A 25888-nucleotide genomic window follows, 5' to 3' on the forward strand; every position below is an offset into this window, starting at 1 on the left:
TTAACTTTAATGCGTAAGCCATATTGTTGTTTTTCAAAAAACTTGGCTTCACTTACACTTTTTTCATGTGGTTGTTGTAACGCAATGCACAACGCATCGTATGTGCCGAGCGCTTTACTTTACTTCTTTACTAGTCGATGTTTACACTTCGCGATAAAATTCATAACTGCTCACTGTTTGCCCGGCATCTCATATTTATATGCCCACATTTATCGTTTGGAAGTATCTAGAGCATGCATCTGGCAACCTCGAGAAGCCAACTAACAACAAACACACAGACGCACACTCGCACCAAACGAACAACAACAACACACATATACGGGATACAAACACAGAATACAGACATGACGTAATGGACAAAGTAAAGTACAACAAAAACAAATACTAGGCGATAATTGAACGATTATGGCAAAACAAATGGAAACAATAGGTCTGTTCGTTTACTCAATATTTTGTACAAATTCGTACAAGCTCAGTAACTTCTTGTAATCGGTTAAGGTCTTTTGCATTGTAATGTAGAGTAAACGAACAACATCCAGTAACAATTTGTACAAATTTTGAGTAAACGAACACGTATAAAGGCACATCAGTAACATGTAAGGTAGAACTAGAATGATGAAGATGATTCTACATGGTAGTTGTTGTTGCTTAAATAAAGTAACTGCGTAATAAAACTTTACGTTACAATTCAAATTTTTAAATTAACGGAAATTAAACTAAATTAACTTAAACCTATCAGTTACATTCGTAACAATATGATTCGGTAAGTAAGAGATAGCATGTCTACTCTTCATATACAAACACAAGCGATAAAAAAAGACAACAAGAGACTATTTGGCGAAAATTTTGACAGTTTACATTACAAAAAAGTTGCTTTATTGTAGCAATTCGCCTATGCATCTACCTTTATAATTGTACCATGGTTTTTTGTTTTGATTTTTCATGGCGAATTCCTAGTTTTTTGATGTTTTAGATTCGATCAGATGGACTGAAGCCCTCTGCACATACGTCGCGTTGAGCGTCGCGTTACAACAACCACATGAAAACTTCCAGAACAAACTTGGCATCACTTACACATTTTTCATATGGTTGTTGTTTTCAATGCGCAACGCGTCACACAACGGACCGTATGTGCCGCGGCTTTGAGGCATCTACCTATTTAATTGTATCATGACAGCTTCCATTTTTGCTGAGTAATATTAGTCTCGGTCCACACTAGAGTGATTTCATTGAAAAATTTGCATGAAATTATGCGTCTCTAGATCGACTTCCATAGTAGAGTAAAATCATAAAATTGCTGTAGTGGGGAATTCGATTTAAGAACGCCTAATTTCATGAAATTTTTTAATGAAATTCACGCTAGTGTGGACCGGGACTTAGATGAACTAAGAAATTATTAAAGATGGCAAAGATATCAGGTGAATGTTCCGATAGTTCAGTTCACGGAATTTTTGCATTGAATTAGTTCCGGAACACAAAACTCTATCAGACAAATCACTGTTATAAATAAATAAAAATATATATTAGGAAGGAAAAAGGTGGTGTATAAATAAATTTTATGTACAATCTCTAGAGAGTGGAATATTAAATATAAAACAGTGAAAATATAACTTTAAAGAAGAAGAAAGAAGAAGTCTTATAATTTCTTTGTAATGATGGTGGTAATATGGTAGTGAATGTGTTTATGATGGTGGTGTGAGCAAAAGTTAGTAGTGTCCAAAATCACTAAGAAGCAGAGAAGCAGAGAGAAGTACCAGAAGAATACGAGACACCTAAAGTTAAAGTTGGGTAAGTGAATGTGAATGGTTGTTATAGGTTCGCTTCGCTGTTGGATCAGTTCGTCTTATATTGCTGTATTTGTTATTGCTGTATTATTTTGGAAAAATAGGTAGTTGTGGTGGTCGGGTCGTCGTGTTGCTGCTTGCTGGTCTGGGTACTTGTTTAGTAATTATTTAATTAAAACAAAGAATTAACATAGATTTTTTCATTTTGTTCGCGAAAGAAACTCACGGAAGTTTTGCAAAATTTACCAGGGCACTTGACGAAGTAGTCAAAGTGAAAGATAACACAACGACATTCCCCTCGACCACAGTTGCAAAAATCCTGTGCTGCGAATCGACCACAGTTGCAAAAATCCTGTGCTGCGAATCGACCACAGTTGCAAAAATCCTGTGCTGCGAATCGACCACAGTTGCAAAAATCCTGTGCTGCGAATCGACCACAGTTGCAAAAATCCTGTGCTGCGAATCGACCACAGTTGCAAAAATCCTGTGCTGCGAATCGACCACAGTTGCAAAAATCCTGTGCTGCGAATCGACCACAGTTGCAAAAATCTGTGCAACAAGTATCTAATGGGGTTTCTACACGGTATGTTTTTTACATATTCATGCATAGTCACTTTTGTTCGCCCATATGTAATTCCTTCTGCAATTCCACCAACACAATTTTGTTTTTCTTTCCGTCAAAACGTTCGCCTCTCAATTGCCGAAAAAGTTCTTTTATTTCTTGCCTCTCAATTGCCGAAAAAAGTTCTCTCAATCAGAGGAGGAAGCCAGTCGGCTTAAAATAGGCGGCGCCGCCGCTCATCTTTTTCGAATCTCGCCGCCGCCAATTTTGTCTGCTCAAATCGGCTAAAAATCGCCCGCCGTCAAATCAGAAGAAAAGGCGCGCGCATAGTCCCGGTCCACAATACAGTGATTTCATAGAAAAATTTTCATGAAATTAGGTGTTCTTGGGTCGAGTTCCATACAAAGTTAATTTTATGAAATTGCTGTAGTGGGGAACTCGATCTATGAACGTCTAATTTCATGAAATTATTACATTGAAATCACTCTAGTGTGGACCGGGACATACCAAGTCCCTGTTTACACAGGGAAAGTTGATGGGAAAGAAAATTGAGTTTAACCAGTTTGCAAAATTTGTTTATTTTGTGTTCACCCCACTGTCTTCCCCACTCACTGCTCAAGGGTAAGGTAAAATTGGTTTATAAACAAACAATATTTATTTTATAACAACAATTGATATCGGGGAAAAGTATTATGACCATTATAATAACAAATCATATGCAAGAATTGTATTCCTACCAATAAAAATAAAAACAAATGAAATTCACAACATGGGATTATTGACCTGAATTCATAACAAAAAAATGTATATTGATAAGCAAACACGAGACTTCGTTCAATGAACGTCACTACGAGTGGGCAGCATCGCTTAAAATTGGGTCAGTATTTTTTTATTGAAATGTTGTGCACAACATACATACATCATATACAGGGAATTCCCAACCTTGCCCTTCAAACCACTTGTCCATCACAATGTAGAGATAAGAACGGACTTCCAATATTACTTTGACATTTCTACATGAGAGAAGCTCGGGCGTATTGAAATTAAGTAATAATATTGATAATTGGTGATAAGAAACTTGTGTGATTCAATTGTAATTTGTATTGTGAATGTTTGATTAGGAGAGCTATTACGTTATTTTTGCTTGTGTCGAACTTTTTGTAGCCACCAATATGAGGAACTAGTAGGAGGCGATGATACCAAGTACAAAATAGGAGGCATAAGTTGGTTCAAGAGGGGAGGAGTAGGGATCCTGTTATTATGTTTTCCACAGGTACTTTCAATATTATGATGACATTTGCACAAGAGAGAAGCACGTATTGAAATTTAGTAATAATGGTTTGATAAGAACATGATATAAGAATAAAGGCAAGTTAATTGGCCTAGTTATCGACAGTTAAACAATTGCTGCTTCAGAGAAATACCCAACCCTCCTGAAGTTCGGTTAGCAGAAAGGACGTTCCGAGACATCATCACTGCCGCAGCCGCACGCCATTTACCTGCTAGTCCAATACCCGAAGTGTGACCAAAGTTCCCAGCAGAGGCGACGGGACTACCAAATGAGCTTCGTCGTGCCAAACCTAGTGATCCCAGATACGGGGAGCTGACACTGAAAGTTAACATGTTGGTCGGTGATCATAAGTAGAGTTGGATAATCTAGTTCCTTGTACTAGTTCCAAAACGTATGAATAACATTATGAAATGTAACGTGTGATATCAAGTATACACAGTTTGTTCAAAGAAAAATTGAGGGCCATTGGAACTGCGAAGTGAACGATATAATTCCATATAGTTCATTTGGCACAACTCTACTGAAGAGTTGCAACATTGGAGCCAGAATAAGTGAATAGTGGGCAACGTTTAAGACATTCTCGAACCCTGGAAAGAAGGAAGATGTGACCTTAGTCACGTTTAGCGACGTTACGCTAACTGAACCGAAGAGGTGCGCATGTTATTTCAATCAACAGTTTGTCGAGTACCCCGGAGTGACATGGCGAAGAGAAGAGTACTACGTCGAATCAGATCTCTTCCTGTCGAGGATGAACCACACCCGTTTACAATGGATGATGTTGCGAATTTCATCAGGAATGCTAAATCATTCAAAGCGCTGGGCCCTGATGGAATCTCCATGGTAATGCTGAAGCAGCTGTATGAGCCGGGAGTGGAGTATTTCACTAAAGTTCTCAATCCGTCGGTACCGAAGTCTGGAAAATGGACATGGTGGTCCCGCTACTGAAACCAGGCAAGAATGCCAGCAAAGGTGAATCGTCGCCCGTAGCAAAGACCGTTGAGACCTTAGTCATCCCCAGTATCAGAAATACCTATACAGTTGCCGGTCAGCAGCATGAGTTCCGTAAGCAGCATAGCACGACAACATCGTTACACGCCATCTCCACACATATTTATCGAGGACTCAACAAGGATAAGCCGTGTGATAGAACAGTGATGGTGGACTCTATGCTTTTGAGGGCATCGAACAGAATATCATCAGAAAACGTTGGATAATCAAATATATGAGTCGACGCCAGTCGTACGTGGACTTCAGGAACAAAAAGTTCAAGTTCCGTAGAGTGAAACAGGTAGTTCCCCAAGATGGGGTGTGTGGAATATGCAAATATCTGCCATTAAATCTACGGCTACTCTGTTCACCACATGGACGGCAGAAGGGAGAACACAATTGAATGAATGTCGTGGTTGATGGTAGCAAAATTCCGACCACAAACTGCCCCAAAATTCTAGGGGCCACACTCATTCACGTTGTAATCGCTTGCTACATATATTTGCTATGTGCCACGACAAACCAGATTAGTTTTTGCTCAGCTACGCTCGGGATGGTGCAGCCGTCTAAATTCCTATAGGGCAAGGATCGATGGCACCGTGCAAAACATCTATCCAACATGCGGCACAGGCCCGTGTGGCACACTGCACATTTTCAACTGCGCTGCCAGAACTAACTAACTAACTTCAGTAGCTTTGTGGTTTCCCCCATCGAGGAAGCCACATTAATCGAACTGGAAATATACCCAGAGCCAGATTAAGCAGAAAAACGAACATACAAACATATCAACATACTGTTGCAACAACAAGAAGTAGAAGTCCGGCACATTGAAACATGGAGTTCTTCAAGATGGGATAATATATACGGACTTGGGGTGTCGACTAAGAAACCTTATTGACAAACCAGATTAGTTTTAGGGCAATTACCTTCGAATTGGTGCTTCTAACTAAATTTCTACAGGGCAATTATTGACAAAACCGTGCAAAACATCGGCCCAGCATGCACGTCACACTGCCTCTTTTCAAATGCTCTGCCAAACCAGCTGAACTTATTTCAGTAGCTTTGTTTCTACAATCTATTGATGCAGCCATACTCCTAGACTTGGAGATAGAGCCAGAGCCAACATAGCAGAATCCCACATCATTAAACACAAAGAAAATAAACTAATCCAAACACTTCTGTCGGTCGCTATACCTCCCGAGCCGTGTTTCTTAAACGAATGCGTAATACCACGTGTCTCCACAACCTTGTCAATTGTACTAAGGATGGAGAAGAATGTATTTTCCGAACTTATTCTGCTTAGGGGTTTCGTTCGAGGCCCCCTTCCTATACAGTATTTGGAAGGATAAATCCAGCCTTCAGTGTTACTATTTTGTAAATTATTTTTACAACGTCTGATTAAATTTTTACCTTTATCTCTTTTCTAGATACTCAACTATTTTCAAAATTACATGCATTGATTCGATTTATTAAGAATTCAAAATTTCCAATTTTTGTTGTATTTGCTCTAAGTTATAAATACACCAATATTGTAAACCCACCAAGAAGAAGAAAACACTCGCACAAAAAATGGCTGGCGGAGCTGCCTCTGTATTGCGACACAATACACAGGAAGGACGTTCCAATGCAACTGCCGAAAATTCACCATCATCAAAATACTCAAGAGCAGCAGCACCTAACTTTATGCTTACCTCACACTCAGAGGCATTGCTGCAAGGACTAAATGCCTTAAGATGTTCAGATAAGCTGTTCGATGTAACCCTCATTGTGGAGGGAAGAACATTTAAGGTAACTACATAATTTTTTTAAAAGTAGCATTAATGGAATTAAATTATGTTTTTCACAGGCCCATCGCGTTGTTTTGGCCGCCTGTAGTGATTATTTTTGCGCCATGTTCACCGATGCCATGCGTGAAGCTCGCCAATCGGAGATTAAACTAAATGGTGTCAATGCCCGAGGCATAGAGCTACTCATAGAATATGCTTACACATCCAAATTGGAATTGGATCGTAACAATGTACAAGATGTTCTCTCAGTTTCCACACATGTTCAAATGAAAGCGGTAATTGAGGCATGTTCTAATTATCTGGAATCACAAATTGATTTGGAAAATTGTGTGGCTATTGCGGCACTGGCAGATCTGTATGCCTTGGATGCATTGAAACGTAAAACTTACCGTTTCATTTGCTCTCGCCTAGATGAATTTGCCCAAACCCCAGATTTAATTAATCTAACATGGGATCAGTTAGATTACATTTTATCGTGTAATTATCCCGTGGATTGCCGAGAAGAAAGGGTATTACAAATTGCGCTGCAATATTGTTTAGAGACGCGTCTGAAAATGGATTTAGCTAGACTTTTATTTGCCAAAGTGCGTTTTAATCAAATCAAGGCCGAAGATGTGAATAGCTTACTTTCGAATGCAGAAGTGGCAGAGGAAGATTTTCAGCCATATGTAGATGCTGTAAGGCAAGAAATGCAAAAACAACAGCAACAAAGAAAACACAGCACAAAGGAATGTGATGAAGTTATATGCTCCAATGTTCTAATCAACTCGCGTGGCATGGAATTGGCCTTGGTGAAAATTGGTGGCTTCGAAACAAATGGCCTGACAAATCAGATAAGTTGTTTCCTACCGTCTGTGGGCAAATGGGAAAGTTTAACTGTGATTCCACACATAGAGCAATGTAAACAAACATGAGTTAATTTTTTTAATTTAACTTTATTAATTTCTTTGCTTGTTTTCAGGCAATTACGGCACTGCAGTCTTGGGCAATGATTTGTATATTGTTGGTGGCTCATATGATGTTTGCCTTAAAGAATATATTCATCCCTTTGGCTTCCGTTATTGTCCCACCAAGGATAAATGGAAAACAATAGCCCCCATCCAGGCTGATCGTTGCCGTTTCTCTCTGAATGCTATGGGAAATAATTTCCTCTATGCCGTGGGCGGTGTTTGTGAGCTAAATGATAATGATGGTGACCACTACGCCAATGACATGGCCCAGTCAAATTGTGAACGTTATAATGCCAGTGCTGATCGTTGGGAGTATTTACCTCCTTTGGCCGAAAATCGTAGTCAACATGCCGGCGTAGTGCTGGGTGATAAATTGTATATATCTGGTAAGTTGATAAAAAGTTGGGGGAAGGATTTTTCTAAAACATAAATCAACTTCTTGTTCTGAAGACTTTTGGTCTTGAAAAATTATTTAAAAATCCACGACTTTTGGTCTTGAAAAATTCTTTAAAAATCCACGACTTTTGGTCTTGAAAAATCCTTTAAAAATCCACGACTTTTGGTGTTGAAAAATTCTTTAAGAATCCACGACTTTTCGACTTGAAAAATTCTTTTTTAATCCACTTTGATTTTGAAAATATCTTAAAAAATCCACGACTTTTGGTCTTGAAAAATGCTTTAAAATGTGGAGTGTGTCGTGTGGGCCTGTGCCGCATGCTGGGCAGATGTTTTGCATGGTGTCATCGATCCTCACCCTATAGGAATTTAGACGGTTGCACCATTCCGACGTAGTTGAGCCAAAACTACTCTGGATTGTCGTGGCAGCTGACGCTCCTCAGCTGCAATAGATCGGGCATGTTTTCCGAGGACCGCATTCATACGATAGTTTTTTATGGCATCTGCAACTGCGTCCGTGTGAATGCTATTTAAACATGTTTGATAGGCTTGTTGCTCTAGGGGTTCTCACTTGTAACGTTAGACCTCTTTCCAGATCATGAAGATCTCTCTTGACATGCTTGGGTTGGGGAGTCCTATCAACCATATGGTGATTAGAATGGTTCTCACGGTACCAGAGCAAGTACTGCAACGAGAATGTTGTTGTGAAGAATCATTGTCTCCTCACGTAGATTTCAACTGAAGACATGAGGAGACACCCTGTTGCAGTTCCCAGGGCGACATACAGGGAAGGTAACGGTTAAAACGGTCCGCAGATATTGCCCAGCTTCCTGTTTCACTCACATGTTCCTGAATTCCACGAACGACTGGGGTCCGTTCACACACACGATTGATTATACAGCATCCAACAAGTGTGTACACTGAGGTAGTTGTAGCTGGCCGTATCACGGATGTTGTGTGGTTACAGGTCAATCCAATACGAGAGAATTCACTGCTGTGGAATTGAAGTGACGCGGTGGTTATGACATGCAAACTGGGTCGATCTCCGTTAATTCCGCTGTAGGGGCGTCCTGGTACAATGGTCCAAAATGTAGGGCTCTCAATATTTTCGGCCAGTGCAATAATTTAGGACCACTTCCTCTGTCCCTTATTCTGATGACTGCCTTATTTTGATGACTCACTGAGGGCAGCATGCAACAAAGGCTAATAATCTGAAAAAAACAACCCAATACCTCCCCCACAATTTCTTAAAATGTTCCCCTTAATTCATTTACGATTCTTTGGAACATTTGTAGTGCTTGTGTCATTGTGATCCTGATTACAACAGATATTTTTTTGGTATTTCACATTTTCGTATTACGAAAGTACCTGAGGTCATGATTTGAACCATTTATTTGTTTTGACATTTAGGTCCCCACTCTTCTATTCGTTTCTTTTAGTAGTCATATGCTGAGGATATGTATTTTTAGACGATTTTTCAATGCCATTTTATAAATTTATTTTTATTTCTAATATTGGAAATTTCTCCTTTTTCCCCAACTTTACTCATTGTAAAATTTTCTGTTTGCAGGTGGCATTGATCGCCACTTGGTCTTAGCATCGCTTTGGTGTTTCGACACGACGACTGAAAAATGGATAAAATTGTGCCAAATGCCTACACCACGAGCCGATCACATACTCATCGCTTTGGAGGGACGAATATATGCATGTGGTGGTTGGTATGAAGATAGTGTAACGGAGACTCGAGTCTTAGCCGAAACCATAGATGTTTATGATATTGCAAGCGACTCTTGGTCTACAGAATCAACAAATCCAATGCCAAAATATTACACCGGTGTTGCTGCGGTAAAGAAGCGCATCTATTTCATAGGAGGTTTGCTGTCATCGGCCACCATAAATCGGGCAACATCTGCTGTACAATGTTATGATTTAGAAACCAAACAATGGTCCTACAATGTTGAATGGGAATATCCCAAAGAAGTGTGGGAATGTACATGTGCAGCATTTTATGTACCACAAGAACGTGATGAATTCTATTGGGGTGAAAGTGCGTAAGGTGAAGTGAAGAAAGACAAGCGCAAAATTTATGTATTAATGCAATATGCTATATTTAAAGAAGAAGAAAAAAACTAAAATAATGTAGTTTAAACTTTTTTATACTTTTTCAAAAGAAAATCCAACCGAAACAATCGGCAGAAATTGTCACAGTTGGCAAAGTTATTTAACAATCTCCTTAAAAACACAGTTACACACACAAACAAACAACTAATCTAATGTAAATATGTTTAATGGATTTCATTCTATCTACACTTTGGATTTCTTAAAGAAAAAAAATTCTCTTTATTTTCTTGCTTTTAATCTTTAGGAACAAACAACATACATATATAGTATTTTTAAAATGAATCTCTTGCTTTTGTTTTTTTTTTTCTTAAGAATATGTTTTAGCCAAGAATTTAATTCATAGAATAACAGATACTGCTGCTTTTATATATATGGAAAACATTTATAAATATTTTATTTTATAAGAAATGTTCTTGTTTTATAGACGTATTTTCTTTATATATATTTTTTACTAACACAACAACTGAAAATATTGTTTAGTTTTTTTTTTTGTTATAGAATTATTTATATACAACGTTTTTAAATGTGTTTCATAGGAATTGAACATATATTTTCTTTGCAATATTTTTTATTTTATTTTTGTCTTCATTTCTCTTCATTGTTATCAGTCTAAAAATGAACGCAAAAATAGTAAAATAAATATTTAATTTTTTTATATTTTTATATATATTTGTGGCAGGGCCATTATCATGAACCATAAATAAAAATAAAAAATAAATATAATTCATAAAATAATGAAAATGAAATTTGTATTATCTTGTTATTATACCGTTTCCGAATTACCTGTTTCGATTTTTGCAAAATTGCATTATTTGTGTAAAGCTTTTTTGTAGCAAAAACATCACATAACAACTCAACAGTAATTTGTTTTGTATTTAAAAAAATAAACAGTTTTTTTATTCCAAATCTTTGACATGAATTTTAAACATGAAAAATAATAAAATTGAAAAAATCTGAATTAAAAATGTAAATTTTCTATTGTTTCTTTTTTTAATGAGTGGTATTTATGGTTATAATTTAGATATGGGGTTATTTTTTATCTAAACCATAAGAATTTAATTGTATATGTAAAAGGAAGGATTAATTGTATCCTTTAGTAACAGTCTTTCCTAGGTGTTTAGAATATATATTTCAAGAATTATACAGAAAATCAAAGTGTATTAAAGTACATATGTATTTGTAAATGATCAACAGAAGAGGGGAAAATTGCTTTTGATTGCGCCTGAACGTATGCTTCAGATTATGACAAGGGTACTTACTTACTTATCTGGCCCATTACAGAACATTTGTTCTATAGGCCGAACTAAGAAGAGATCTCCATTCCTCTCTATTTGTTGCTTCGCACTCTGGAATACCGCGCCTTTTCATCTCATCATCCACTTGTTTGCGCCATCTATTCTTTGGCTTGCCAATTCTGCGTGCACCGCCAAGCGGTCCGTATTTATACGCCTTTTTAGCGGGTTCATCATCGCTCATTCTTATGATATGGCCTAGCAAACGCAATCGCTGCATCTCGATACGTTTAACAATCAGCCTTATCATGGATTTTCACTAGTGACAAATTTCGCAAGTGAAACAATTTTCCCTTTCACCTTTTCGCCTTATCGTGATCAATGTGTTATGACCACGCATCGCCAACTATCTTTTCCGGCTACTCGGTGTCCTCAGGGCGAGTTCTCAACCTATCCAGGGTCAGCCGATGGTCTAACAGGAAAATATTGGTAAACAAGACAAACAAATACACAATACTACACACACAGCGAACATTCTTTGGGATTCGGGTCCCTTGGTGTTCCAGACCCACACTCAGCCCACCCTTCCATGGTCCACGACTTCCTATCTTCATTCACATGGACCCCTTAACCCCATCTATCCTAACATTCCCCTCAAACGACCATATTCCCTCCCAAATCAACGACTCACACCATATTCATTATCATTATGTTAACACCAAATCATTTCTTTATTCATATAATGTACTAAATAATAAAATTAAACATTAGAGGTCACATTAAATTTTAAACAAAAACTGAATTTTTCATTTGAATCGAAATTTACGTTAGGCTTGTACTTTAAGACAGGACCTACAATAATCCTGCGACGGGGTGAAGGGTCAATTAGGACCAAATTCAAATTTCTCGAAAAATTCCTACCTAATTGAGCTCAGTTAGATGGATTGCGAACTATGGACACTATAAAAAAAAGTCCACAAACAAATTATACTAAATTACCCCTATCACGGTTATTTGTACCGTCCTTCACAGTCTCAACGCAAAACAAAAATTAAATATAAAGAATAAAAGTCAGTAAAAATAATAAAAAAAATAGATTATTAAAGAAAATTAAGATAATAATACTAAATAAATATATATTCATATAGTTTCAAATTCAAAATTACTGCAAACATTAGAAGAACAAAAAAAACATACAAACAAAATAATACATTTATCTCATGAAACAAATGCGTTGCTTTTTTGATATGCGCCTGAAGGACGACTTTAATTTCTCATGTCTTAGGTATGATTATGGCAGTTTCAGTGGGTAGCACAGTTCAATTGATGTAGAACAGTCTGGCCGCGGGAAGAGATTACTACTCTGTTCCTGGTTTCTGTCGCCACTGCAAAATTCAAGCAGCTGACGGACACAGGGTGTTCAGAAAATTCTTCCTTTTTGGACAACGGCGGCGATTGGCCGGCTGCATCAGGTTTTCCGGCGGACGTCAAAGTTTTAAATTGTAATGATTTTGTGTTCGAATTTTTATGCTATTATTAGGCCAACCGCACACCAATACCACTTTTTTTCAAAAACACAATGTCCTACCTTGCCTCTGCTGTGCTCCTTTATAATTTTTTATTTCCCGTCAGTGTTTTCCTTTCACTAATGCCCACGAGATTTAGCGTCTCCGTAGGAAGTTTCACACACAAAATCTCACTCTGTGATGATGACTCCTTATGCTGTCAGCCCAAGGAACTCCTATTCAATAAAAAAAAACACTCGATCTAAGTAATCTAACTCACACACATCACCGTTTGGGTATATTTTCTTATACACAGTTGGACACTTACTTTGCACAACTTAGTGAAATTTTTAATTATTGTATGTCTCTTATTCACCAATAGTTTAAAAAAAAGGAAAAACAAACTTCAAGTACTTCGTCTGCACCGGAATTTTACTAAGACAATATGGCTGTTTTCTAACCAAATTTGCCTTTTATAGGTGCTTTTTCCAAAAAAAAAAAAATCTCTTTTCCAATTCCGTCTCATTTAAATTTGCATTAGTATTGAAGTCCCTCTCTTTTTTTTATAACGTACTTTGTTATTTTCATTTTGGAAATTCAATTTTCATATATGGCGTTAAGCCGCTCTCATGTGCCTACTATCAGAGACGGCAAATTTCATACCACCAACGCTGTACTGTTTACAACCGGTGATGTAAACACGGCCACCTAAACATCAGCTGTCAATTTCCTGACAGCTGACATTAAACACAGAAATACCTACAGCAGCACAACACAAAATTAAGAGCCAGGAGAAATATTATAATTTCATGCCTATAAACGGCTGCAAAGGAACAAATTTTATTATTTGTGTATGGCTCTTGACGAGGTTGACCAACAGCAACCCATCACTGATGGTAAATATGAGAAATCGCCATATAAATGCATGGTAAACGTTTGTACGGTTGTGTGTTTACATGGAAGACACAAAAAAAAAACAACCTGAATCATTCACAATGGAATTATAAGGTAAGCAAACAAACGTGTGTATAAGTTTATTTACCCCAATTTATCAAAGATTTTGTCTAATTTCAGATATTTTTATGTCATTCCATGATGCTGTACATATCATATTCTTCCTGGAGCAGACATGTTCCGGCATATTGAATCTGCCTCGATGCAACAACACAACCGTGTTCCAGGTGTTAAAGGGAGGGTCCTTTTTGCATGATGTGTTTTAGTGGCTAATGATCGGTTTGTTATTGACCCCACCCGCAACAAAACTCCGGCTGTGAGGAGCTGGCGCTAGAACAGACGGTGTGCGGGGAAAATGCGTAAAGGTTCTGTAAATTTATAGAGGCTAGTAAAGGAACCATACGTGGGGAACTCCCACGCCCTGACGTCTCATTAGCCGGGCAAAGATTAGGGAAGTCTCTTGTATAGTTCACAAGTAGAATTAGTGTACTTTGTGATTATTTTCTAGATACCCCCATACGTTGTGCTCCATATGATGGCTCGTGACGAATACCTTGTGATGCTTCTAATTTCATGTCGAAAAATATTCTCGAACCTAGAGGTACGTATTTTAGTGGATACTAGGGCTAAACACAAATAGGGACATTCACAATAAAATTTTTACCCTATATTGCACTTAGTTTAACTAGTATCACAGTTTTATTGCACTCAGAGGAAAAAGCTATCACAGTTTATTACCTTTTGAGGTCTTTTGCATGAGCTACCCCCAATGGTTGACCTTTAAGGTCCTCGAGCTCATACATGTTGTTTCCTTTTAGTCGACTTATCCTACATTTCGTAAATTTACGAGCAAATTTAGCATTAAAATTCTTCTGGAAGTCACTAAGGAAATAGTTTCTGCGATAAACTTCCTGTCCGGGGACAAACTTTGTCACTCGGACCCTCTGGTTGTAACGCCTGGCACTAAATTCATAGGCCTGGTGCATGTTTTGCCTTATTTTCTCTCTAATGAGCTTTAACCGGTCATTTTTGTCCAAATCAATCACCTCATGGTCGGAAAGAGACTTCAATTTCCTCGCTAGATTGTAGTCCGAACCCTTAGTGTACATGTGGTACCCGAAGAGCGCAAAAAAGGGCGTTTCCCCAGTGGCTGTGTGAACCGAAGTGCGTAAAGCACATTCGATTTCGGAGAGGTAGAGGTCCCAATCCCGGTGATCATTTTCCAGATATGATCTGATGGCCGCCAGGACGGACCGGTTAACCCTCTCCGATGCATTTGATTGCGGGGAGTACGGGGCGGTTTGAAGGTGATTTATTTTATATGCCGCAATAATTTCTTTAAATTGTTTCGAATTGAATTGGGCCCCGTTGTCACTATGGACTGTCTCGGGGACACCAAATTTGTGGAAAATCTCTTCAATGAGAAACTTCACTACATTGCTCGCTGTGGCATCTCTCATTGACTTCAAAAAAACGAATTTTGAAAAATGGTCAACTACAACAAAGATATATGCGTTTCCACTTTTTGACCTGGGATATTTCCCCAGGAAATCGATATATATCTTTTGGAAGGGTCGTTCCGTTATGACCTCATTTCCTATAGTTGTTTGAGTGTTGTAGTTGGCACTTTTCACTTCTTTGCATGTTTGACAATTCCCCACATACTGGCGGACCTGAGAGGTCATATTCGGCCAATAATATTGTTGTTTTAAACGATTTAAGGTTTTGTTCATTCCCCCGTGTGCCACTGTTGGTAAGTCATGGGCTTTTTGTATCAAAGTATGGGTAACCGATTGTGGTATCCATAGCCTCCACTCATACTCGGCTAAATCCTCGGTACCTTCAGGTCGTATTCTTTTAAATACCATACCATTATCGACTTTAAGATCCGGTAACCGCTCTTTATTCGATTCTATTGTCTTCTTCAATTCTTCGTATTCCGGTTCTTTGAAGGCATTAATGTCAAAATCGACCATTTCATCGACATCAAGCTCATCGATTGTAGGCAGTCTAGACAATGTGTCCGCTACAATATTGTCCTTGCCCTTTCTATGCTCGATTTGGAAGTGGAAAGTTTGTAGCTGCAATGACCAACGGGCGAGCCTCCCACTCAGATCTTTCAAATTCATAAGCCATTGGAGGCTTGCATGGTCTGTTATGACAGTGAAGTCCATAAGTTCGACATAAGGTCGGAACTTTTTCACTGCCATAACAGCCGCAAGACATTCTTTCTCCGTTACACTATAGTTTCGCTGGCATGAATTGAGTTTCTGGGAGAAGAATGCTATGGGGTGCTCGTCCCCCTGGTCATTGAGCTGAAACAATACGGCCCCAATGCCATATTCTGAGGCGTCGCATTGGATGAAAAACCTTTTACTGAAATCCGGGTGGCGTAGTACCGGAGCTGAGGTCAACGCAGTCTTGAGGTTTTCAAACGCTTCGATAGCTTCCTTGGTAATGCTGAACTTCTTTGCCTTTTTTAAGGTGTCCGTCAAGGGTGTCGATATAGCAGCGAAATCCCGTATAAAACGGCGGTACCACCCTGCGGTACCAAGGAAGCTTCTTACCTCTCGGGGATTTTTGGGAATAGCTATCTTTCGTATTGCCTCCACTTTTTCCGGGTCGGTTTTTAACTTTCCCCCACCAATCACGAACCCTAAATATTTCAGTTCCCTGAAGCAGAACTGTGATTTCTTTAACCCAATAGTCAATCTAGCGTTTTTTAAACATTGAGCCACCTCTTCCAATAGTTTTAGATGCTTGTCGAAATCGCTAGAGATCACGAGCAGATCATCTAAATACACAAAGACGTTCTCTTTGAGCCGGCTGGGGACGACCTTGTCCATTAAGCGACACAACCTTTGCGCCGCGTTGCATAGCCCGAAGGGCATGACGCGGAACTGGTACAAAGGTCGTCCCGGTACCGTAAAGGCAGTATACTTTTTACTTTCGTCATCTAATTCTATCTGCCAGAAAGCATATTTCAGATCGACGCTACTTATGAAATAAGTCTCGTCGATCCTACTCAATATTCCATCTATATTTTGGAGAGGATATGCATCCTTCTCCGTCAACTTATTTAGCTTTCTGGCATCTAGACAAAAGCGGTTTTTGCCGGGTTTCCGAACAATGGTAGTCCGGTTACTCCACGGACTTTCGCTTTCTTCAATGACATCTAATTTTAACATGTTATCTACTTCGTCAAATGTGATTTGTTGTACCGCCGGTGACATCGGGTAATGCCTGTCCTTTACCGGTTCGGCCCCCTCGATCAATTTAATTGTGTGCTTTTCAAGATTTGTGCGACCCAGGCCTTTTTCTTCAAAAGTATCAAACTTTTTAATCACCTCATTCAATCTGGATTGTTGGTCGGGGGTCAGATTGTGAGGTTTCAACTTGTGTTCCCCGTCGGGATTCTTAAACTCTTCCATAACTTTTTCAACATTTATCTCTGCAATTCCTATCAGATCCGGTGCCAACTGAAACTTCTTCCAGAAATCGATCCCTAAATACAGACGTTGTTCCAGATCGGGGCATAAAAGCAGGTTGATGTCCTGTTTTATCCCTTTGTATTCTACCTCGCATTCGATTTCCCCCAGTATACGGAATCTCTGTCCACTAGCCGTGGTAATATTATGGAATACGGGTTTTACTGCGAGGTCTAGGTCTTCAATAAACTCGCGGCATCCTTTTCCGAGAAGGCTTACGGATGCCCCTGTATCTAATAACCCGTTTATCCTTTTTCCTTTGAGGTATATTTCGGCATACAATCTAGGGTCGTTTTGATCGGAATTGGCACGTGTGATGGCTTCTACTAATCCTCTTCTATATTGCCGTTTTTCCACAGTTTTTTGTCTGATTCTCACAATACGTTTTGGCAAATTTGGCATTGGTTCATTATCTTGGAATATTTTCGACCTAACTCTATCATAATTTTCCTGCCTGTCTTCTACGGAGATGTAATGTCTTCGTTTCGCATACGAAATATCTTCCTTGCCTTTATCGTCATCGGTTATTCTCTCTTCATTGTTTTTCTCAGTTGTCCTTGGAATGATCTTTATTGGATCTATGCTGCAGGATTCTCTGAGGGACGTGCATCTCCTGCCTTCTCCACATCCCTCCTCCTGTTTCCCGATTGACAATTTGGGCATACCGGAGTTTTCGTATTGGGTTTTCCACATCGGTAGCAGAACAAAGATCTTTCGGACGATGGGCAATCCCTAAACATGTGTCCATCGGATCTACAGTTCCAGCATATTAGGGGTCTATTTTGTTGACCATTAAATCGAATTGCTGACACTGTATCTGAGGCTTCGCCTGTTGGAATTGGTTCATCATACTCATCAACAAACTCGATTTCATTTACTTGCCTCATAGGGCGTGGATGAGTCTGTATCGGCGGTCGAAGTTCCCTTCTAGGAAAGTTTTTCTCTACGTCCTTACATTCGATCCGCAACATCTCCACGGTAGCAACAGTCATAGGGTAAATAATAGCTTTAATATTTTCCCGCAAGTTTACTTTTATAATATTGATCATGTCTAGATCGGTTATGGGATGCTGCAGACGAGAGCGGAGTTGTCCCATAGTGTGGAAATATGCGTCAATTGGTTCATTGGCCATCTGTTTTCGGTCCACCAAATCTCGCATTGCCTCGAATGGTGATTTAGTGGTCCGGTATTGGCACAATAGGGCGTCTTTCAACTTGATCCACTGATTAAAATCATGTGTCCTTTGACTTTGCCAATACCATTCCAACGCTGGCCCAGAGACTAACAACCGAAAATCTCGCAATATCTCCTCCCACGGGATACTATATTGCATCTGCAACCGCTCAAGACGAAATATAAATTCTTCTATCGTCAGTTTTTGAATATTCCCATCGAAATTCAGGCCAAATTTGTCTACCCTAATTCTAATATGGTCAATCATAGTTGAAACAGAAGCAGCGTTAGTGGATAGATTACCTATAGAATTGGTATCAGATTGGGAATTGGTAGTAGACATCGGTGGAGGCACATTACCATTAGCATCGTTGGTCCCGAAATTATCTACTCTGGAAGCGGCACTATGGGTTGAAATGCTCTTAACCGTTTTAACTAACACTTCTAAAGTTTTTCTGATTTCTTGCACTTCATTTCCTACTATTAACTTTATTTTCTCATCTAGGTCTTTATCTGTAGATTTCCTGGTAGTTCCTGGGGTCGAAAATCGTTCTCCAACATTATCTCCCCCTAACGGTGGTGGAACGGGAGCTGTTGCTGGTGACTCAGTAGTACCTGGACGATTAATGATCGTTGCAGATAAGTCTCGGAATTGCTCGTTACGTTCTGCCATATCTAAATCTACTTCTTTTGTCTTTTTCTTTTTAGGTTTTATTTTGTCCTGATCAGAGGTAGCATCAAAAGCTGGAGGCCAGATTCTCTTGGTCGCAGAACGGGTTATCATTACCTGAAGCAACGACTATATTAATTCTCTTATTTTAATAAGTTTAGTAATCTCTCAAAGTTTCCTTCACTATATCCTGTCACTTTCTACAACAAGTATTTGTTTTTGTTATCTAATTATCGTCAATATATAAAAATTATTAAAATATTAATTAATCCTGTTTTCTATTCACCAAGTAGGAGGTTTATGATCGTATAATTAAGGGACTCTGTCAGGTAGGGGTATAATTTTCTCAGATCTTATTAATGCTGACTAGCTTCATGCTTTCTACAAACCCACTGTGCAGGATTTGGATTGAAACGTCAGATAAGAAGACCATATAAATAGTTATTAAAACTTTTTCCTTAAAGTGTTTTCCCTTTGAATGTTCTAGACAAACATGAATAGATCCTCTAGATAGGATTATGAAACCATGGCAATCATGTCTATCATTTTTCTAACACGGAAGTTCTCATGGTGATTGGCCTCATAATGCTCTACTTACGGCTTCTATTCCTGCCGCAATAGCTATCATCTTAGCCACTCAAAATCCTATATATACGAGTTCATTTAATAAAAAAAAACTAACACACTAATAGACAAAAACAGGTCAATAACACAACATTCATAGTTACACTTGACGAACTAGAGATTGCACCTGACCAATAAAATCTTTACCCTAGACTACTCCAACATAACTAAACCTAATATTGCACTTTTAAACAGGCACTATTTCGTAGTTCTGGTTGCAATACTAATTAGTCATCATTAGAATACGACTAGAAGATTTGGGCTATTTAACTTACTATCGGGCTATTTCCAAGTGCTTAGATTTTATTGCACTTATCTAAAACTCTTCAAATATCACGTTGAAGTGACACAGAAGGCACTTATTTGGTTTGGGCGCCATTACTGTTATGACCACGCATCGCCAACTATCTTTTCCGGCTACTCGGTGTCCTCAGGGCGAGTTCTCAACCTATCCAGGGTCAGCCGATGGTCTAACAGGAAAATATTGGTAAACAAGACAAACAAATACACAATACTACACACACAGCGAACATTCTTTGGGATTCGGGTCCCTTGGTGTTCCAGACCCACACTCAGCCCACCCTTCCATGGTCCACGACTTCCTATCTTCATTCACATGGACCCCTTAACCCCATCTATCCTAACATTCCCCTCAAACGACCATATTCCCTCCCAAATCAACGACTCACACCATATTCATTATCATTATGTTAACACCAAATCATTTCTTTATTCATATAATGTACTAAATAATAAAATTAAACATTAGAGGTCACATTAAATTTTAAACAAAAACTGAATTTTTCATTTGAATCGAAATTTACGTTAGGCTTGTACTTTAAGACAGGACCTACAATAATCCTGCGACGGGGTGAAGGGTCAATTAGGACCAAATTCAAATTTCTCGAAAAATTCCTACCTAATTGAGCTCAGTTAGATGGATTGCGAACTATGGACACTATAAAAAAAAGTCCACAAACAAATTATACTAAATTACCCCTATCACGGTTATTTGTACCGTCCTTCACAGTCTCAACGCAAAACAAAAATTAAATATAAAGAATAAAAGTCAGTAAAAATAATAAAAAAAATAGATTATTAAAGAAAATTAAGATAATAATACTAAATAAATATATATTCATATAGTTTCAAATTCAAAATTACTGCAAACATTAGAAGAACAAAAAAAACATACAAACAAAATAATACATTTATCTCATGAAACAAATGCGTTGCTTTTTTGATATGCGCCTGAAGGACGACTTTAATTTCTCATGTCTTAGGTATGATTATGGCAGTTTCAGTGGGTAGCACAGTTCAATTGATGTAGAACAGTCTGGCCGCGGGAAGAGATTACTACTCTGTTCCTGGTTTCTGTCGCCACTGCAAAATTCAAGCAGCTGACGGACACAGGGTGTTCAGAAAATTCTTCCTTTTTGGACAACGGCGGCGATTGGCCGGCTGCATCAGGTTTTCCGGCGGACGTCAAAGTTTTAAATTGTAATGATTTTGTGTTCGAATTTTTATGCTATTATTAGGCCAACCGCACACCAATACCACTTTTTTTCAAAAACACAATGTCCTACCTTGCCTCTGCTGTGCTCCTTTATAATTTTTTATTTCCCGTCAGTGTTTTCCTTTCACTAATGCCCACGAGATTTAGCGTCTCCGTAGGAAGTTTCACACACAAAATCTCACTCTGTGATGATGACTCCTTATGCTGTCAGCCCAAGGAACTCCTATTCAATAAAAAAAAACACTCGATCTAAGTAATCTAACTCACACACATCACCGTTTGGGTATATTTTCTTATACACAGTTGGACACTTACTTTGCACAACTTAGTGAAATTTTTAATTATTGTATGTCTCTTATTCACCAATAGTTTAAAAAAAAGGAAAAACAAACTTCAAGTACTTCGTCTGCACCGGAATTTTACTAAGACAATATGGCTGTTTTCTAACCAAATTTGCCTTTTATAGGTGCTTTTTCCAAAAAAAAAAAAATCTCTTTTCCAATTCCGTCTCATTTAAATTTGCATTAGTATTGAAGTCCCTCTCTTTTTTTTATAACGTACTTTGTTATTTTCATTTTGGAAATTCAATTTTCATATATGGCGTTAAGCCGCTCTCATGTGCCTACTATCAGAGACGGCAAATTTCATACCACCAACGCTGTACTGTTTACAACCGGTGATGTAAACACGGCCACCTAAACATCAGCTGTCAATTTCCTGACAGCTGACATTAAACACAGAAATACCTACAGCAGCACAACACAAAATTAAGAGCCAGGAGAAATATTATAATTTCATGCCTATAAACGGCTGCAAAGGAACAAATTTTATTATTTGTGTATGGCTCTTGACGAGGTTGACCAACAGCAACCCATCACTGATGGTAAATATGAGAAATCGCCATATAAATGCATGGTAAACGTTTGTACGGTTGTGTGTTTACATGGAAGACACAAAAAAAAAACAACCTGAATCATTCACAATGGAATTATAAGGTAAGCAAACAAACGTGTGTATAAGTTTATTTACCCCAATTTATCAAAGATTTTGTCTAATTTCAGATATTTTTATGTCATTCCATGATGCTGTACATATCATATTCTTCCTGGAGCAGACATGTTCCGGCATATTGAATCTGCCTCGATGCAACAACACAACCGTGTTCCAGGTGTTAAAGGGAGGGTCCTTTTTGCATGATGTGTTTTAGTGGCTAATGATCGGTTTGTTATTGACCCCACCCGCAACAAATGGGGGAGATGGAAAAAAGGCGAAAAAGAGATAAACAATAAAGATAAAACCTTAGATAACTTTTAGTGTTGCCATGCTGTAGTTTTCTGTGGGCTGTTTGGGGATGTTCGTGGGACATAAACATTTTTTGCTTTCCCATAAAAAAATTAAGCGATAACAACAAATTTGGCAACTCTACACAGTAAATCTGTGTGGTGCTTTCATGTGTGTGTGCGCGCATTTTTTGTTTACTTTGCATTCGAGCCTATTCATGTGGAAATAAAAATTGAGTTTCATAGAAAAATACCTATTTTATCAATAATTAAATGCATTAAAATTGTAGCATTGTATTTAAGAAGCGTGTTTAAAGTCATTTTTGTTTTAAATATGGCAAAATATGATGTTTTTATTAATATTTTTGCCCAATTCCCCATCAATTTATTTGCGAATTTTTTCACAAACATTTTTCGCTCTCCCTTTCGATTGTGATAGCTATTTTTCACACTTGGCGGATTTTTTCCCTTCCGACCTTCTCCATGATAAGCCGAAGGGGGAAAGGGAAAAAATTCACGGGGAATTGCCGTTCATGATAAGGCTGAATATTGATGTCGTTGTATAGCAGATACAGCTCGTTCATGCGACGTCTATATTCACCGTCAACGCAGATTGGTCCGTAGATCTTTCGAAGAATTTTTCTCTCAAACACACCAAGCACTGCCATGTCTGCTTGCGCAAGTACCCAGGCTTCGGAGCCATACATCAGCACGGGTAGTATCAGTGTTTTGTAGAGCGTTATTTTGTTTGAGGAGTTGTGGCTTTGTTTTTGAAGTGCTTACTTAAGCCAAAGTAGCATCTGTTGGCCAATACAATTCTTCTTTTTATTTCACAACTGATGTCGTTTGTTGTGTTTACGGAGGTGCCGAGGTAGGCGAAGTTTTTTACTACCTCAATATTATAGGAACCAACTTCCACAGTCGGTCCGAGCTCAATGGACGCATTGCGCGTCGACACCATCAACTTTGTCTTCTCACCGTTTACCGCCAGACCCACTTTAGCAGATTCTCCTTCGACCTTCATAAAGGTATCAGTTACTACTTTTACTGATCGGCCCATGGTGTCTATATCATCAGCATAAGCAAGTAACATGTGGCTATTGGTGTAGATTGTGCCACTTCTTTTGACGTTTGCCTCTCGTATAACCTTTTCCAGCAGGATGTTGAAGAGATCACACGAAAGGCTGTCTCCTTGTCTGAAACCTCTTTTGGTACCAAACTCTTCAGAGAGGTTCTTTCCTATTTTAACTGAGGACCTCGTGTCAGTTAAAGTCATTTTACAAAGCCGGATGAGCTTTGCGGGGATACCAAATTCAGACATGGCTTGCAATACCTTTGAACGCAGCGGGCTGTCGAAGGCTGCTTTATAATCGACAAAAAGGTGGTAGGTGTCGATCTGCATCTCTTGGGTCTTCTCCAGGATTTGCCGCAGGGTAAATATCTGGTGAATTGTGGACTTGCCAGGTCTAAAGCCGCATTGGTATGGTCCAATTATCTAGTTGACCATAGTCTTTAGTCGTTCGCACAATATCCCTGACACGATCTTGCAGGCAATAGGGAGTAGACTTATGCCCCTATAGTTAGAGCATACAGTCTTATCTCCCTTCTTGTGAACGGGGCACAGGATACTCAGGTTCCAATCGTCGGGTACTCGTTCTTCCTGCCAGATGGTGCTAACTAGCTGATGAATACACCTTATCAGCGTGTCGCCTCCGGTTTTGAACAGCTCGGCTGGTAAGCCATCGGCCCCTGCTGCCTTATTATTCTTTAGCCGATTTATTGCTGTCTTTACCTCATCTTGGCTGGGCGGTATACATTCAATACCATCTTCTGGGGTTGGGACTGTGGTATCTTCGTCGTCTTCGCTGCTATTGGATACCAACAGATTTGAAAAATGTTCTTTCCATATCCTGAGTACACTATCTGTATCAGTTACCAAATTACCTTGCTAGTCTCTACAGGAGGATGTGCCTGTACCAAAGCCATCAGTTTGATGCTTGACTCTTTGGTAGAATTTTCGGACTTTATTCTGGCTCCTGTACATCTCGATTTTTTCACACTCCCGCTTTTCCATCTCTCTCTTTTTCCTGCGAAAAAGACATTTCTCCTCTCTCCTTTTCTCCCTGTATTTCTCTCGTGCGCTACGCGTTGCTACGGATTGTAAAGTAGCCCTATATGTCGCATTTTTCTCTTCGGTGGCAGCACGACACTCCTGATCATACCATGGATTCCTTGGTGGAGGTCTCTGGTATCCAAGTATGGATTTTGCGGCTGTTTGCATGGAGTGGGCAATGCTTTGCCATTGCGCTGATATGTTATCGAGATGAGGAGTGCTTTGATTAAGCAATTGGGCTAGCTGAGTGGAATATGCTGTGGCTATCTGTTGTGTTTGCAGCTTACCGATGTCTAACTTCCGTGTTTTGTCTGTTCGTACTTTGTTTGCTACGTTTAAGCGGGTGCGTACCTTTGCTGCAACAAGGTAGTGGTCCGAATCAATGTTTGCGCCTCGGAACGATCGTACATCCAACACGCTCGATGAATGTCTTCCATATATCACAACATGATCAATTTGGTTTCTTGTTTTCTGATCTGGAGATTAAATCTGGTACTGCTAACTACCATGTTTTTTGCAGCTGCAAAGTCTATCAGCCTCATACCATTGTCAGATGTTTCACTGTGGAGGCTGAATTTTCCGACTGTTGGGCCAAAGATATTCTCCTTTCCAATTTTGGCATTAAAATCGCCTAGAATGATTTTAATGTCATGGGCAGGGCAACGGTCATATGTTTCTTCTAAGCGCTCGTAAAATATATCATTGGTCTGTTCGTCCTTGTCTTCAGTGGGAGCATGAGCGCAAATAAAGCTGATGTTGAAGAATTTAGCTTTTATTCGAATTGCAGCAAGTCTTTCATTCACTGGGGTGAAGCTGGATACCAGATGTTTTAGTCTCCGACTAACTACGAATCCACAACCGAACTCATGCTTTACGTCATGGCAGCTATAATACAGTGCGTCACCTTTAGGTGTTGTTGTGACGCCTTTCCCAATCCATCGTATTTCCTGTATGGCAGTAATATCGGTCTTGTACTTTTCAAGTACGTCTGCCAATGCGAAGACTGCACCTTCTCTATAAAGAGTGCGAACATTTCAGGTGCAGATTCGCAGATCATGGTCCTTAAAACGTTTGCGGGGTTCGTCAACTTTAGAGGGGTTTGTTTTTCTTTTCTTTCGTTTTTTCATAGTAGGCTGTTTTTTCTAGGGGAGGGTTACTAACCCGACGCCCAAACCCAAGTTTTTAACGTTCTTATGGGTGAACGCGCGGCGCATGTTAGCTCACTACCTTTAACGGGTGTTAAAGGCAGTTTCCCAGGTGACACCACGGGGAGGTCAGGATGAAAGAGGGACCAAGATAAATCCTGGGCTTTGCCATGTTAAAACCGGTCAGGACCGTTGCATGGTATCTTCCATCCCCTACGTCAGCATTATGACAAGGGTAACACTGTTAAAAATTAAATTCAAATTGGCAAAATATTTTTGAACAACAAAATTTCCACATTGAAATACGGT

The 25888-nt window shown here is 39.1% G+C and overlaps 1 protein-coding gene and 1 long non-coding RNA gene across 7 annotated transcripts; both read left to right on the forward strand.

Moving 5' to 3' along the window:
- The first annotated feature begins 1435 nt into the window (after window positions 1-1435).
- LOC141399231 (kelch-like protein 26) lies at window positions 1436-10849 on the forward strand. Of its 6 annotated transcripts, XM_073977585.1 has the most exons (6): window positions 1465-2091; window positions 2909-2967; window positions 6052-6412; window positions 6471-7311; window positions 7373-7747; window positions 9328-10849. In XM_073977585.1, exons 3-6 carry the CDS (start codon window positions 6194-6196, stop codon window positions 9810-9812), a joined length of 1920 nt encoding a protein of 639 aa, XP_073833686.1. In that variant the 5' UTR covers window positions 1465-2091; window positions 2909-2967; window positions 6052-6193; the 3' UTR covers window positions 9813-10849. The 6 variants fall into 6 exon arrangements, with proteins under 6 accessions (XP_073833684.1, XP_073833688.1, XP_073833686.1 ...); XM_073977583.1 differs by lacking the exon at window positions 2909-2967 and having other exon boundaries at window positions 1436-1788; XM_073977587.1 differs by lacking the exon at window positions 2909-2967 and having other exon boundaries at window positions 1464-1538.
- A 2487-nt stretch (window positions 10850-13336) lies between these two features.
- On the forward strand, window positions 13337-19163 carry LOC141397332 (uncharacterized). The gene is made up of 3 exons (XR_012411373.1): window positions 13337-13623; window positions 13690-14170; window positions 18737-19163. It is a non-coding gene; the product is annotated as an uncharacterized lncRNA (long non-coding RNA).
- Window positions 19164-25888: the final 6725 nt, after the last annotated feature.

This window comes from Musca autumnalis, unplaced genomic scaffold, assembly GCF_047663935.1.
Source record: "Musca autumnalis isolate F117 unplaced genomic scaffold, ASM4766393v1 scaffold_3, whole genome shotgun sequence".
NCBI classification, from domain to species: Eukaryota; Metazoa; Arthropoda; class Insecta; order Diptera; family Muscidae; genus Musca; species Musca autumnalis.

Bases quoted from the DNA above. Each gene is read 5' to 3' on its own strand.
- LOC141399231 (XM_073977583.1), top strand. From the start codon at position 6,194: ATGGCTGGCGGAGCTGCCTCTGTATTGCGACACAATACACAGGAAGGA. The intron at 6,413-6,470 runs GTAACTACATAA...TGTTTTTCACAG, and splicing joins TGGAGGGAAGAACATTTAAG to GCCCATCGCGTTGTTTTGGC. The intron at 7,748-9,327 runs GTAAGTTGATAA...TTCTGTTTGCAG, and splicing joins TGATAAATTGTATATATCTG to GTGGCATTGATCGCCACTTG.